The sequence below is a fragment of the Hippopotamus amphibius genome, chromosome 2 (assembly GCF_030028045.1).
Source record: "Hippopotamus amphibius kiboko isolate mHipAmp2 chromosome 2, mHipAmp2.hap2, whole genome shotgun sequence".
NCBI lineage: Eukaryota > Metazoa > Chordata > Mammalia > Artiodactyla > Hippopotamidae > Hippopotamus > Hippopotamus amphibius.
The window spans coordinates 213,523,365-213,538,461 of NC_080187.1; the positions used below are offsets into that span (position 1 = coordinate 213,523,365).

Below are 15,097 nucleotides of genomic sequence, written 5' to 3' on the forward strand. Positions count from 1 at the left end.
TTGCGTATATTGAAGAATCCTTGCATCCCAGGGATAAACCCCACTTGATCGTGGTGTATGATTTTTTTAATGTGCTGTTGCAGTCTGTTAGCTAGTATTTTGTTGAGGATTTTTGCATCTATATTCATCAGTGATATTGGTCTGTAGTTTTCTTTTTTTGTGACATCTTTGCCTGGTTTTGGTATCAGGGTGATGGTAGCCTCATAGAATGAGTTTGGGAGTGCTCCGCCTTCTGCAATATTTTGGAAGAGTTTGAGAAGGATAGGTGTTAACTCTTCTCGAAATGTTTGATAGAATTCGCCTGTGAATCCATCTGGTCCTGGGCTTTTGTGTGTTGGGAGATTTTTAATCACTGCCTCAATTTCTGTACTTGTGATTGGTCTGTTCATGGTTTCTATTTCTTCCTGGTTCAGTCTTGGAAGATTGTATTTTTCTAAGAATGTATCCATTTCTTCCAGGTTATCCAATTGATTGGCATATAGTTGCTTGTAGTAGTCTCTCATGATGTTTTGTATTTCTGAGGTGTCCGTTGTGACTTCTCCTTTTTCATTTCTAATTCTGTTGATTTGCATCTTCTCCCTTTTTTTCTTGATGAGTCTGGCTAATGGTTTATCAATTTTGTTAATCTTCTCAAAGAACCAGCTTTTAGTTTTATTTATTTTTCTTATGGTTTCTTTCCTTTCTTTTTCCTTTATTTCTGCTCTGATCTTTACGATTTCTTTTCTTCTGCTCACTTTAGGGTTTCTTTGTTCTTCTTTCTCTAGTTGTTTTAGGTGTAAGGTTAGGTTGTTTATTCGATCATTTTCTTGTTTCTTAAGGTAGGACTGTATTGCTATAAACTTCCCTCTTAGAACTGCTTTTGCTGCGTCCCATAGGTTTTGGGTTGTTGTGTTTTCGTTGTCATTTGTTTCTAGATACTTTTTGATTTCCTCTTTGATTTCTGTAGTGATTCCTTGGTTGTTTAAGAGTGAATTGTTTAGCCTCCATGTGTTTGTATTTTTTGCAGTTTTTTTCCTGTAATTGATATCTAGTCTCATGGCGTTGTGGTCTGAGAAGATGCTTGATATGATTTCAATTTTCTTGAATTTGCTGAGGTTTGATTTGTGACCCAAGATGTGATCTATCCTGGAAAATGTTCCGTGTGCACTTGAGAAGAACGTGTAGTCTGTCGTTTTTGGATGGAATGTCCTATAAATATCAATTAAGTCGAGATGGTCTAATGTGTCATTTAAAGCTTGTGTGTCTTTATTGATTTTCTGTTTGGATGATCTGTCCATTGATGTAAGTGGGGTGTTCAAGTCTCCCACTATAATTGTGTTACTGTCGATGTCCCCTTTTATATCTGTTAGCATTTGCCTTATGTATTGAGGTGCTCCTATATTGGGGGCGTAGATATTTACCATTGTGATATGTTCTTCTTGGATGGATCCCTTGATCATTATGTAGTGCCCTTCCTTGTCTCTTTTAATAGTCTTTACTTTCAAGTCTAATTTGTCTGATATGAGTATTGCTACTCCAGCTTTCTTTTGACTTCCATTTGCATGGAATATCTTTTTCCATCCCTTCACTTTCAGTCTGTATGTATCCCTTGGTCTGAAGTGGGTTTCTTGTAGGCAGCATATAGAAGGGTCTTGTTTTTGTATCCATTCAGCCAGTCTGTGTCTTTTGGTTGGAGCATTTAATCCATTGACATTTAAAGTGATTATTGACATGTGTGTTCCAATTACCATTTTCTTAATTGTTTTGGGTTTGTATTTGTAGGTGTTTTCCTTTTCTTGTGTTTCCTACTTAGAGAAGTTCCTTTAGCACTTGTTGTAAGGCTGGTTTGGTGGTGCTGAATTCTCTTAACTTTTGCTTGTCTGGAAAGCTTTTGATTTCTCCCTCAAATCTGAATGAGATTCTTGCTGGGTAAAGTATTCTTGGCTGTAGGTTTCTCTCTTTCAGGACTTTCAGTATATCCTGCCATTCCCTTCTGGCCTGCAGAGTTTCTGTAGAAAGGTCAGCTGTTATCCTGATGGGTTTTCCCTTATATGTTGTTTGTTGCTTTTCTCTTGCTGCTTTTAATATTTTTTCTTTGTGTTGAATTGTCGTTAGTTTGATTAATATGTGTCTTGGTGTATTTCTCCTTGGGTTTATTCTGTATGGGACTCTCTGTGCTTCTTGGACTTGGTTCATTATTTCCTTTCCCATGTTGGGGAAGTTTTCCACTAGAACCTCTTCAAATATTTTCACAGACCCTTTCTTGTTTTCTTCTTCTTCTGGGATGCCTATAATTCGAATGTTGGTACGTTTAAGGTTATCACTGAGGTCTCTGAGGCTGTCTTCTAGTCTTTTTATTTTTTTATCTTTTTCCTGCTCTGTGGCGTTTATTTCTTCCATTCTATCTTCCAACTCACTTATTCGTTCTTCTGCCTCAGTCATTCTGCTGGTTAGAGCATCTAGAGTATTTTTAATTTCAGTTATTTTGTTATCCATTGCTGTTTGTTTTTCTGAGTTCTTATGAACTGTTTCTTGTACTTTCTCTAATTTGTTATTGAGATTTTGTATCATTTTTACTATCATTACTCTAAATTCTTTTTCAGGCATTTTTCCTATTTCCTCCTCATTTATTTGGTCTTGTGGGTTTTTTTCCTGCTCCTTTGCCTGCATGGTGTTTCTTTGTTTCCTCATGGTTGTCCAAGCTTTTGGGGTTGCTTGTCCTGGTGATAGAGGTGTTTATAGAAGACTGTCCAAGCCTCAGACTAATGTCCAAGTATTGGATTAGACGAATATTCAGTCGGCTATGTCAGGTTCTCCGCAGCCCTTTCCGGTGTCCGAGGCCGTCTGCTGGTGTTCAGCTGGTTCTCTGTGGGAATGACTGTGTCCTTCCGTGCATTCCCAATGCATCTGTGGAGAGGGATGCATTCCACGTCTCTCTACTTCGCCGCCATCTTTTTCTCCTGAAGTGCCTTGATTTTTCAAAGGCATTTGTAAACATTCATGAGTATAATTTTTTCTTAATTTTTTGAACACATATATACTCTTTTGTTTAGCTTGGTTGATAATGGCATAGGCTTTTTAAATTTAAAAATGAAATGAAATAAAATCAAAAGCAAGATAGAATGTTAAACTGTAAAAAATTTACATTGGCATAATTTTTTTTTGTATTTTTTGTCAAATGGCAAAGACTTTGTCCAAATTTTTAAATTAATTTTGTTCATTAATATATGTAATAAACTTTTAAATTGTAAAAAATTTGCATAATTTAACTTCCAGTCTAATACATTTATCTCTGAGTTGTTTAAATTTGGATGGTGTAATAAAGGCTTAATAGTTACACAGAAAAGATATAAAGGTAATTTTTGTTGTTTAACCATTTTTTGCTGCCTTGAAGTTTATATTTTGAATTATTTTACTATAGTTCCAGTAAATTAAGGCAATATAAAAATTTTTTTTTAGTAATATGAAGCAAATTACTGTAGGTTACTTCTGAAAAATTCCTACGCTCCCTTTCAAGAGTTTTAGGACTTGAAGAATCAGTTTCATATTCATCACATGGGGATTGAAACCCCTTGTGGTGTTTGGGAAAGGGTGACTAGTCTATTTGGACTTTGCTTATCATTGTTAAGTGTTGGAAAATGTTAAACCAAGTGAATATTATTTCCTTTCCTCTGCCAGTGTGTTTCATATTTATTTATAACTATTCTTTTATTGTGTAACTTATAAATAAAGAGCTGTGTAGATATATCAGAAAAATTCTTGGTTTCATTTGTTCATATGAAGAAATCTGATTACAATCTGAGTTGTTCACAAGGGAGTTGATCAGCAGTTTTCTTAAAGAAAAGAGGTAAAACTTTAAGTTGGAAAGCTCTCTCTGGCTGAGAATATAAGGTTTATGGCAAATATTTTCTTTAAATTATGTTTTTTCCATGTTCAAAGAACTGGCTGAAGACTTAGAAAAATTAACCTGATCTTTCCTGTGCTCTTCATATCAAAATGAATTCTAGATGAAGATTAAATATAGGCAATGAAACCACAAAAGTACTAGCACAAAACAAAGCTGAATTTTAAAAAAATAATCTTGGAATAAAAGAAAACCTTTAAAAATATGACAGATTTACTTTTATGTAGTTAAAATATATTATAACAAAAAATCATGAAATCACAGGAGAAAAAAGAACATTTACAAAACATGATAGCTGTGTCCAAAGATTGCTTTTAGTTAGTAGGGTGAATAATCCACTAGAAAAATGGACAAAGTGTATGTATAGTAAATTTATGAAGGAAATACAGCTGGTAAACATAGAAGAGATACCTTATTAACAAAGAATCATTTCAATTTTCTGCCTCCTTTACATTCTGTAGAAAATTTCACTTTGAATGCCATAATTTTAAATATTTCTAAATCCCGTTGTAGGGTTTGGAATAAAAATTTTACTAGGTATTCATACCATCCGACCAGGTTGGATTATCCCCACTAGCAGGGTCTTTTTTCCTAACATTCTTCTAAATGGGTCAAATCTTGATTTCCTAATAAAAAGTAGATTTTATTTATTAGATATTCATAGTGAAATGACTGTATTTGTGTATCATACGTAAAGGGGAAACCACTTAAGGATAATTTTTGGACCGGTTGTATTTTTTTATAGCAATGGTAGAGGAAAGTTTTGATTACCTTTGTTCTTTTTCTTTATTATTTTTGTAGAATCCAGCATTCGGACATTCACTCCATTTTATTTTTTGGTGGAACCAGTGGATACACTCTCAACTAGAGGCTCTTCTGTTGTATTAAACTGTTCAGCATATTCCGAGCCTTCTCCAAAAATTGAATGGAAAAAAGATGGAACTTTTTTAAACTTAGTGTCAGATGATCGACGCCAGCTTCTCCCAGATGGGTCTTTATTTATCAGCAATGTGGTGCATTCCAAACACAATAAACCTGATGAAGGTTATTATCAGTGTGTGGCCACTGTTGAGAGTCTTGGAACTATTGTCAGCAGAACAGCCAAGCTTACAGTAGCAGGTGAGTTTTGTTGAGCAATTTATTTTGTTGAGTAGTTTATCATTCATTTGTATTTTCAGAATTTTATAAAGGGTGAATCTTGGTAAGAGCAGTATTATCCTAGAGTTTTCATTAAACTAGTTACAGCAAATACACTCATTTAACAAGTATCGATTGAGCATATACCACGTGTATAGAATTATGCTAGGACTTGCTCAGTGCTGTAGGGAATAAACTACAGCACTTTCCCACTTTCTAATGGTTTAGATGGCTTAAAGTTGCTATCAGAAGGACTGAGCCAGGTCTTTTTATCTTTTTAACTTGCCAATGACAAAAGAAGTTGTGTAGAAAAATTGAGTCACTTTGAATGCAAAATTTATCCTACCCAGCATAACCATTTAGCATGATTTTATAAAACTTGTAGTATAGTCAGAGTCTTGGTTCTTTATGCCTTAACCAAGGAAATGACATTTAATTGGATTATTTAAAAATCTGTAGGATATATATAAAGAGCAGAAAGTTGTGAAGAGAGAAAATTTCACTCCCTTTTAGAGCATTCCTATTTGAAAAATGTTGGTGAGTGTAATAAGAACAATTAAAGGTATAGAAGGATAAGCTATCGTTCTTAAAGAGGTCATACTGTTTGTAGTAGACATTGTAGTCCCCAGATCAGTGTTTCTACACTTGAGAATCAGATGAAGTAAGTTTTTGTTAAGGGTCACATTGTACAAAAATTGTTTTATCTTTAAGTCTTATATTTATTCTTACCTTGGTGAAATGCTAACATGAAAAAAGAATATCACTGAGAGAGTAGTTTCCCATCTCATTCCCCCTCCAGGGTCATGGTTCCCCATCTCCTGCTCACTATGGTTGTATTTGCTCATTCATTCAGAGTGTGATGGCTCATTTTCTCTTTGCAGCCAAATACTCAAAGTTGAATTTGTGTGTGATGTACAGCCACTGTAATTATTTCATAATCACAGATTGAGGATGGAAAAATAAAAGGAGAAAAGAATCAGGCCTTTTGACAGTTTGCCTTTTCTCTTTTTTTCTTTCTTCTCTTTCTTTTAAAAATCTTTTTGCCAGACTTTCTCCAACATGTTGATAAATAAGTTAGCATTATAACTGACTGCCTCTGTAATGTCACTGAGGTCAGCTTTTGTTTATCATTCATGTTCTTAAACTGGGCTTTAATCTTGACTCCTTCCTCTCAGCTGTCCTCCACATCCAGTCACCAAATCCAGTGAATTCTGCTTCCTAATTTCTCTGTACTTGATCCACATGCTCCTTCCTGAGGCTACTCCTGGTCATCCCTCATCATAACCTTGTAATCATCTGCTGCCTCATTTTGCCCCTCCTCCAACCCAGTCTCCCCTTTGTGGTCAGAGCACTCTTTCTCACCCTTCAATGGCTCTGCAGTAAACAACATTAAGTTAATGTTTAAACTCTTTAACAGGCCTCTTGAGTCCTTTCATGAGCTGGCCTCTACTTCTCCAACTTCATTTCTTAACACTCCACTCTGCTTCTGTCCCTGCGCCCTACCACCATCACCACCCTCACCACATTTTAGGCTCTGGCAGTGCTGAATGTTTTCACTTTCCTTTCATCCTCTGCCTCTGGCCTTTGTTCATGGCTTCCTCACTGCCTGTTAATCCTGTCCTACACCTTTTCCTCTCTTTCCTCTTTGCTAGGTTTATTCATCCTTCCTTTTAGCTTTCATATCCTTTAGGAAGCATTTTTGACCTAATATCTAAGTAAACAGGCGATTTTAATACAAAATCAGTGTTCTTTTGCTGCAGACAAGATTCTGTAGGAGAGTTGCTTAACCTGCTCTTGCCCTGGGAGGAAATAGCTAAGAGATGAATAGAAGTTCTTTCTGATAGTTGCATAATATCCATTGTATTTGTATATATTGTGATTTATCTAAAGATTTTTGATGAATAGTTAATGGATAAAAATTGTTTGATGTTATAGACAATACTATAGTGAACAAACTTTTGCAAATCTTTATTTCTATAGAACAGACAATTAGAATTAGTAATTCTACTAATTGCTGGATCACAGGGTGTACTTTGTGTGTGTGTGGCATTTAAAAAGATAGCACTGAACTGTTTAGCAGTTCCTCAGAATGTTAACCATGTGGTTACCCCATGATTGAGCAATTCTCCTCCTAGGTGTCTACCCAAGAGAAATGAAAAGATATGTACAAACAACAATTTATATGTGAATGTTCATGGCAGCATTATTCATAATAGCCAGAAAGTGAAAACAGCCTACAAGTGATGAATGGATAACTATAATGTAGTATATTCATACATGGAATATTATTCATCAATAAAGAGGAATCAAGTCCTGATATATATTGCAACGTGGATAAGCCTTAAAAACATTATGATAAGTGAAATAAGTCATTCACAAAAGAACACATATCACATGACTTCATATATATGAAATATCCAGAATAGGCAAATATATAGAGGCAAAAGTAGATTGGTAGTTTGCTAGGAGTGGAGATGGGGGGAATAAGGGCATGGAGGGGGTGGGAAAGGGGTGGGTACAAGGAGCAGGAATGACTGCAAGTGAATACAAAGTTTCTTTAGGGGGGTGATGAAAATGTTCCAGCATTAGATTATAGTAATGGTTGCACAACTCTGCATATACTAAAAACCATTGAATTGTGCACTTTAAATGGTAACCTATATCATATATAAATTGTAACTCAATGAAACTGTTTAACAAAAAATGCTGCCAGAAAAAAATAGATGCTGCTCAATTGGCATTCTAAAAAACTGTTGGTTAGAGTTCTTTGTTTGCAAGCAATGGGAACTGACTTCTGGCTAAGTCAAGCAAAAAGGGGAATTTTTGAAACCACACTAAGTAGATAGCTTATAGAATTAAACATGAGAGGTCATTTTCTCTGGGCTGTCTCATATCTCCGCAGCAGAAAATTTTCTTTTACTGCCTGAACAGAACCCTGGCTTTAGGTGTTTTGTGCCCAAAGGTGGGATAACCGGTAGTCTAAATACAGACACTGTTAATCCCTTCTTGTCAACCCCCTGTCTCACTCCCACTCTTTTTTTTCTCTAGAGGCAGCAGGACAAACTGGCCTCCTACTTGTGAGCACAGGAAGCTGCAGCATTTTCTGCCTTGATATGTCAGTTACTAGTTTCTCCATCTGCTTTCCCTATCCAGAAACTTTTTGAAATCTCTTGTCTGCCAACTCCCCATATGTTGTTGTGGGTTTATATTCTAAAAAATTACTCATTTTCATGAGTGCACAGGAGGGAGAATATTTTGACTTCTTAAAAATAGAACTAGTTCTTGGTTTTATTTTACTCTTTTTTCCCCTACTTTATTAGTTTCTGTTTATCTTTGTTAATTCTTGCTTTTAATTTTCTGATTTCTGAAAAGTAGATATTTAGTTAATTTTATCTTTACTTCTTTCCTTAAAAAATCTCCTTGAAATAAAAAATAAGAAAAACTTTGTAGCAGAGCGAGACAACCTGTGTGTTGTTTCCAAAAAGACTAATTGACCATCATAGAACTAGAAAACCTGGAATTATGTTTCTCATAATTTAACGTTAGTCTTTAAAGAAACATTTTGTCTTCTGAGCGCTTCAGAGTCACTTCAATTTTTTTTTTTTAATTTTTATACAATTTTAAAGGTTACTTTCCATGTACAGTTATTGTAAAATTATTGGCTATATTCTTCGAGTTGTGCAATACATCATTAAGCCTGTCTTACGCCCAGTAGTTTGTACCTTCCTCTCCCCCTTCCCAAATCTGCCTCCCACCCCCCATAACCACTTGTTTGTTCTCTATGTCTGCTCTTAACCATTGCATTCTGTGGCATCTACAAAGTATTTATGACTGCATTTTGGGGGTTAATATTTTATTTTGAAATAATTATAAATCTGTGGAATTGTAAGAATGAAACCAAGAAATCTCATATATTCTTCACTCAGTTTACCCGATTGTTAACATTTTACTACATCTGCCTTATCATCTAATATACACATACCCACATACAATTTTTTCTTAACCATTAAGGTTAAGTTGCAGACATTAGCCCAACCTAAATACTTCTGTGTGTATTTCCTAAAAAGAAGGAGCTTTTCCTAAATAAACACCCGTCGATATTAGGAAATTAACCTTAATAAAATACCATCATTTAATCCATAGATACAATTCATATTTCACTGGTTGTCTTAGTAATGTTCTTAGTAGCAGAAAAAACAAAAGCAGAAACTTTGCCTAATCATCCCCCCTTCCTTTCTGGTCCAGAATTACAAGTTTTACTTAGAAGTTCTCCCTTTAGATTCTTATGATATCAAACCATTCTTCAGTTTATCCTTGTCTCATTTTGGATTTTCTGGTTTTCCTCCATGAATAGATTCAGGTTTTGCATTTTGGGGAGGAGGAGTATAGAAGTGATGCTATATTCTTAGTGCATCATATCAGGAAGCGTGTGGTATTTTGTTCCATTACTGGTGATGTTAACTTTTATAACTTCGTTACTATGGTCTGTACTATGTTTCTCCACTCTAAGGTTAAGTATTTTGTGCTTTTATTAATTAGTAATAAGTATTTTGGGAAGAGATAATTTGATACTCAGTAAATGTCCTCATCCAACTTTCACTTACTAGTTTTAGCATCCATTCTTGATTCTTCCTGCATTAATTATCATTATCTCAGATTTAGCCAGAGGAAACTCCTTTTGATCTGATTTCTGTGTCCTTTTGATATGTCCATGTTGTTCTTTTAGATACCCCCTTACTTTCTTTCACAAGATACTCCAGACTCATACTGTTCTTTCCCTACAGCAGTCCTAGAATCAGCCATTTCTCCAAGCAGCATTGTTTCCTTGTAGTGGAGGATATTTAGAAATCATGATTAGGTCACCCTATGTACACATTACTCCTGGAGTGACATTGATTCTGGGCTCTCTCTGAACAGAACTAGAATGTGTGTGTATCTGTAATAACTGTATATGAAGTACATACACATTTACATCCAGATATACATCTATCTGTATTTGTATATCTATAATTTTATAAAACCGTTGTTTACACTGATACCTCTATTCTAGTCCAGTACCATAGGATTTATTCTACCCTTCTGCTTTTAATATTTCTACCTTGTTTCTTCAACTGTGAGGAATCTGACTCCACTTATGGACCTTTATTTACTTGATCTGTATCCCTGTATGTAGCCAGTTTCCTGACCCATGGACCTTCTTCTTGACCCTGGTTCCACTATGCATTTGGCCACACTGGCTGACTTGCACCTGGTTCCCATGACTACATTTTAAAGTAATATTTAACTACATTTTCTTTTTTCTTTTTCTTTACTGTCCAGGTCTTCCAAGATTTGCCAGCCAACCAGAACCTTCTTCGGTTTATGCTGGGAACAGTGCAATTCTGAATTGTGAAGTTAATGCAGATTTGGTCCCATTTGTGAGGTGGGAACAGAACAAACAGCCTCTTCTTCTGGATGATAGAGTTATCAAACTTCCAAGTGGAACACTCGTTATCAGCAACGTAACTGAAGGAGATGGGGGGCTCTATCGCTGTGTAGTTGAAAGTGGTGGGCCACCAAAGTATAGTGATGAAGCGGAACTCAGAGTTCTTCCAGGTATTAATTTATCATCAGGACTGATGGTTTTATGTTTATTAATGGGCAAAAATTGTTCTATTACAATTTCTTTTTAATAAACACTGTTCCAGGTGTGTTGTGACATATTAATGTCAGCGTAAAGAGTTTCAGTTTCTTACAGGGAGAGAAAAGAATAAAACATACCAGAAAGATCCTCTTTAGCAGATGCATTGGTCAGTAAAAATTTACCAAGCAATAGAGTATATTTAGTATCCATGGCATTCTTCTTGGTCAAAGAAACATCAGTTCTGTGTCTTTTGTCAAATGTCTGTCTTCTGCTATCTCCACCAATAAGCATACTTTTTATAGTTCTCATACCACCCTATAATAGTTAAGTCTTTTTACTTTTAAGAATCAGAGACTTACTCAGGCTAGTTCATGCAAGGGATGGGCAGAGTAGTAACTGTTAATACAGCAGCTCTAGAGACAGTGGTGAACGAGAGTTCTTAGGTCTTTATAATGCTCCTCCATTTTAACGTAAACTCAGCTCCACTTTCTGTCTTTCCTTCTCTTTGTGGGTTCTCATTCTTTCTGCCTTTACTGGCTTTCCTCATGCTCTGTTTTGTGTATCTTTTCTCAACTGTGTAACTTCTGCTTTTCTCGTGATGCCCTCTCACGTGTGGCTCATCATAGTCCCTCAACCTCTTGGTGTTCCGTGAACTTTTAGCTTCTGTTCCCACTGCTACATGCCTGATTTTTTCCATATTTCTTATTTCCAGTCTGAATTTATGACTGTAATTGGATCATCCCTATGTTGTTTGGACAGTTTTGATATATGCCCATTTTGTATGCTTGTGTTTAGCCTGTGGATTGGCTTGCAAAAGGAGGCCAATGTTATGAGCAGCCACTCTTGAGAGTAAACCTGATGGGCTTTGAACTGACTTTTTTATATGCAGTTTCTTTCTTTGTCATCATTGTTCTTGCCATTATCATTCCTTTCCCAGTGTATCCTCAGCTCAGCAGCCATGGTTATCTTTTAATATGTTTTTTAGATCATGCCACATCTTTGTTCAAAACCGTCTAATGGTTTCCCATCTCAGAGCAAATGTTAAAAGTCCTTGGCCTGTAAGGTTTTGTATAGTCTTAATGCCACCTCCCTCCCCCATCTCTCTTCTTACATCTCATACCCTTCTCTCCCTCCCTCTGTGATTGTTGCCACGTATGTTTTTAGAACACTCCAAACAGGCTCTTGCTTTAGGGTCTTTCTACTTTCTGTTTTCTCTGCCTGGAATCCTCTTCTCTGAGATTATCTCTGCCTGACTCACTGTCTTACCTCTCTGCTCGAATACCACTTTATCAGTGAAGCCTTCCTTGACCACTGTTTAAAACAGCAGTCTTCCATTTCTGCCCCAGGGCTTTCTCCTTCCCCCTTCATTTTACTTGGAAACATACCACACCATCTGACATACTGTATCTTTTATTTCTTGTCTCTCTCCCCTTATTAGTATGGTAAGCTCAGCTAGGACAGGGAATTTTGTCTGCTGCTGAGAATGGTAACTGGTGTGTAGAAGCCAATAAATATTTGTTCTGATTTGTTTGTTTCAATCAAAATTTGATTAAGTCTAGGTAAATAGTTCAAGGTTAAAAAAAAAAAGAACTATTGCTATATAGAGGTGTCTTCCAGCCTGCTTCCTGATTTGCTTTTATATGGCAGAGATCATATTTCATGGCAGACAGAGGTCATATTTTTTCTCTAAATCCATGGTAGCAGTCAAGGAAATCCTCAAAAACAGATTCAATTAAATAAGATGGTGTCAAAGGATGAGCTGCCACAAAATATTTGAAACAAAAATTACAGAATGTTTTTTTGTGTATTTTTTATTTTTTTAATTAATTTTTTTCTTGGAGTATAATTGCTTTACAGTATTGTTAGTTTATACTGTGCAGCGGAGTGAATCAGCTGTACGTATACATATATCCCCTCTTTTTTGGATTTCCTTCTCATTTAGGTCACCACAGAGCATTGAATAGAGTTCCCTGTGCTATGCAGTAGCTTCTCATTAGTTATCTATTGTATACAATAGTGTATATGTCAGTTCCAATCTCCCAGTTCATCCCCCCCACCTTTCCCCCTTGTAGCCATACATTTGTTCTCTATGTCTGTGTCTCTGTTTCTGCTTTGTAAATAAGATTGTCTATACTGATTTTTTCAGTTTCCACATATATGTTTAATATACGATATTTGTTTTTTTCTTTCTTCACTCTGTATAACAAGTCTCTAGATCCATCCATGTCTCTACAAATGACCCAATTTCATTCCTTTTTATGTCTGAGTAGTATTCCATTATATATATGTACCATATCTTCTTTATCCATTCCTTTGCTGATGGATATTTAGGTTGCTTCCATGTCCTGGCTATTGTAAATAGTGCTGCAGTGAACATTGGGGTGCATGTGTCTTTTTGAATTATGGTTTTCTCTGGGTATATGTCCAGTAGTGGGATTGCTTGGTCATATGGTAGTTCTATTTTCAGTTTTTTAAGGAATGTCCATACTGTTCTCCATAGTGGCTGTACCAATTTACATTCCCACCAACAGTGCATGAGAGTTCCCTTTCTTTGTTTACGCAAGGGAGAGCTTTGCTTATGAAGTGTAGTCGTGTTGAATAATGCAAACTACTAATCGCCTATGAACTTCTGGGGGAGACATTGTTCTTGGTGTGTTGGTTAGGAGACTGGGATGGGTTGATGTCAGTAATAGAAGCATGTTTTATGGTTGGTTACAGAGATGAGAGCAGTGTCTGCCTTAGAAGCAAGGGATTCCACCACTGAATGGCTGACTTTTAAAGGCATTGGTTAAACTCACTGGTTGGCTTTCAAAGACATGTTCACTGAAGCGAGTTGTACTCAACTGTTAGACAGTGTTTACTTGTTACCATGGCTACAAAACTGTCATCGATTGGCTACAGAAGTTTAAAGCCAGTTCTGGTAGTTTTTACCATGGTTATAGAACATCATTTCCTAAGAGTACAGGGATAAAAGTCATATCTCTTTGCCTGAGAACAGCCTGTTTTTTAATCAAAACTAAACATTAGAAATATCACCCCCATCTGGTAGAAAAACCTATTTCTGCCTTAGAAGGAGGAGTATGGCCTTTTCATATGCGCATAAGAGGGCAGCTCTATGAAGTGAACACACATATGTATCCTGATAGCTACAACACTGTAAAATCAAAGGATTAACAGTCTAAGTGAGCAAGTTAAAGAGATGAAGCTCAAAGATTTTCAGAGGTAACACAGTTATAGGGAAGGAAAGGAAACCTCTTATGATATCCCTGTGAGTGGGGAGGATGCTGCTAAGGGCCCTGAGCTTGCTCAGTCTTTTTCTATTTGTACCACTCATGAAGCATTTACTTTATGTTATCTTTTAAAATAAAGGAGATTCATGTCAGATCTCATTCAGGTGACCAGTAAGCATATTGAAAGCAGGAGCTAGAACTTACACATCTTTAAGGACCCCAGAGAGCCTAGCCACAAAGTTTTGCCCATGGAAATTATTAAGAAATGTTTTGCTAATTTAATTGGAATTTTCTTGCCACTTTTGCTTAAACTATATTGTTGTATAAAGCCATACAGACTGAATAGGAATTTGCCATTCTTTATCATTAATTGGTAAAGTGCTTTTTTAATCATTGTCTTTAATTTTTTTTTTTTTTTTAGATCTTGAGGTTACATCAAACTTGGTGTTTTTGAAACAACCTTCTTCCTTAGTCAGAGTCATTGGTCAGAGTGCAGTATTGCCATGTGTTGCTTCCGGACTTCCTACTCCAACCATTAGGTGGATGAAAAATGAGGAAACACTTGACACAGAAAGGTAACATTGTCTGCCTAAAAGCCTTTTTCAGCCTTAGCTTGAGACTTGGTCTAATCTTATTTGGGAGTATTGATTAATTTTAAAAAGATAATCTTTTATTTTTATTTAAACACATGATTTTCATTTATCATTCTCAAAATATGTTTATATGCTGTATATCATTAGGATGTTTAAAGAAAAAAATGCTTTTAAGATATTAAGGGATAATTATTCCATTGGTTCTTTCTGAGCTGCAGTACATTTAGTGCAAGGCCTTAGGACCTCCTTCCCTAAACTGTTGAAAGAGTTGCTGATCCTGACTACCTGAGAGGTCTCACTTACTCTTATATGCATTTTGTTGGTGGTAGTTTTTCCTTTACTTAAACAGTAAAAGAAAATGTATTCCTCATTCTTTTGTTTTTGCCTTTTAAAATCATACCAGCTTCCTTCTACAATCACAGATTTTTCATCTTACATACAAGCCTTTTCTGTTGACATCAACCATCCCTCCCAACCCCCTTCATTACTTCCTTAGGTAATGGATACTTTTCTCAATTGTATTCTGGTAAGAGAACTGAGGTGGTGGTGGTGGTGGTGGTAGTTAGGTGTGTTTTGTTTCCAAAACAAAAATCATCTTGTTCAGTGTAGGATGTTTTGTAACATCCCTGGC

At 36.0% G+C, this 15,097-nt stretch overlaps 1 protein-coding gene across 5 annotated transcripts in view; it reads left to right on the forward strand.

The window, feature by feature from the left end:
• The window catches only part of NEO1 (neogenin 1), a 232,891-nt gene that overhangs the window by 66,531 nt on the left and 151,263 nt on the right, over positions 1–15,097 (forward strand). For all 5 annotated transcript variants that reach the window (XM_057723249.1, XM_057723252.1, XM_057723253.1 and 2 more), the window contains exons 2-4: positions 4,685–5,002; positions 10,340–10,615; positions 14,295–14,448. In XM_057723249.1, coding sequence (XP_057579232.1) covers positions 4,685–5,002; positions 10,340–10,615; positions 14,295–14,448 — 748 coding nt within the window. The remainder of the gene's footprint in view (positions 1–4,684; positions 5,003–10,339; positions 10,616–14,294; positions 14,449–15,097) is intronic.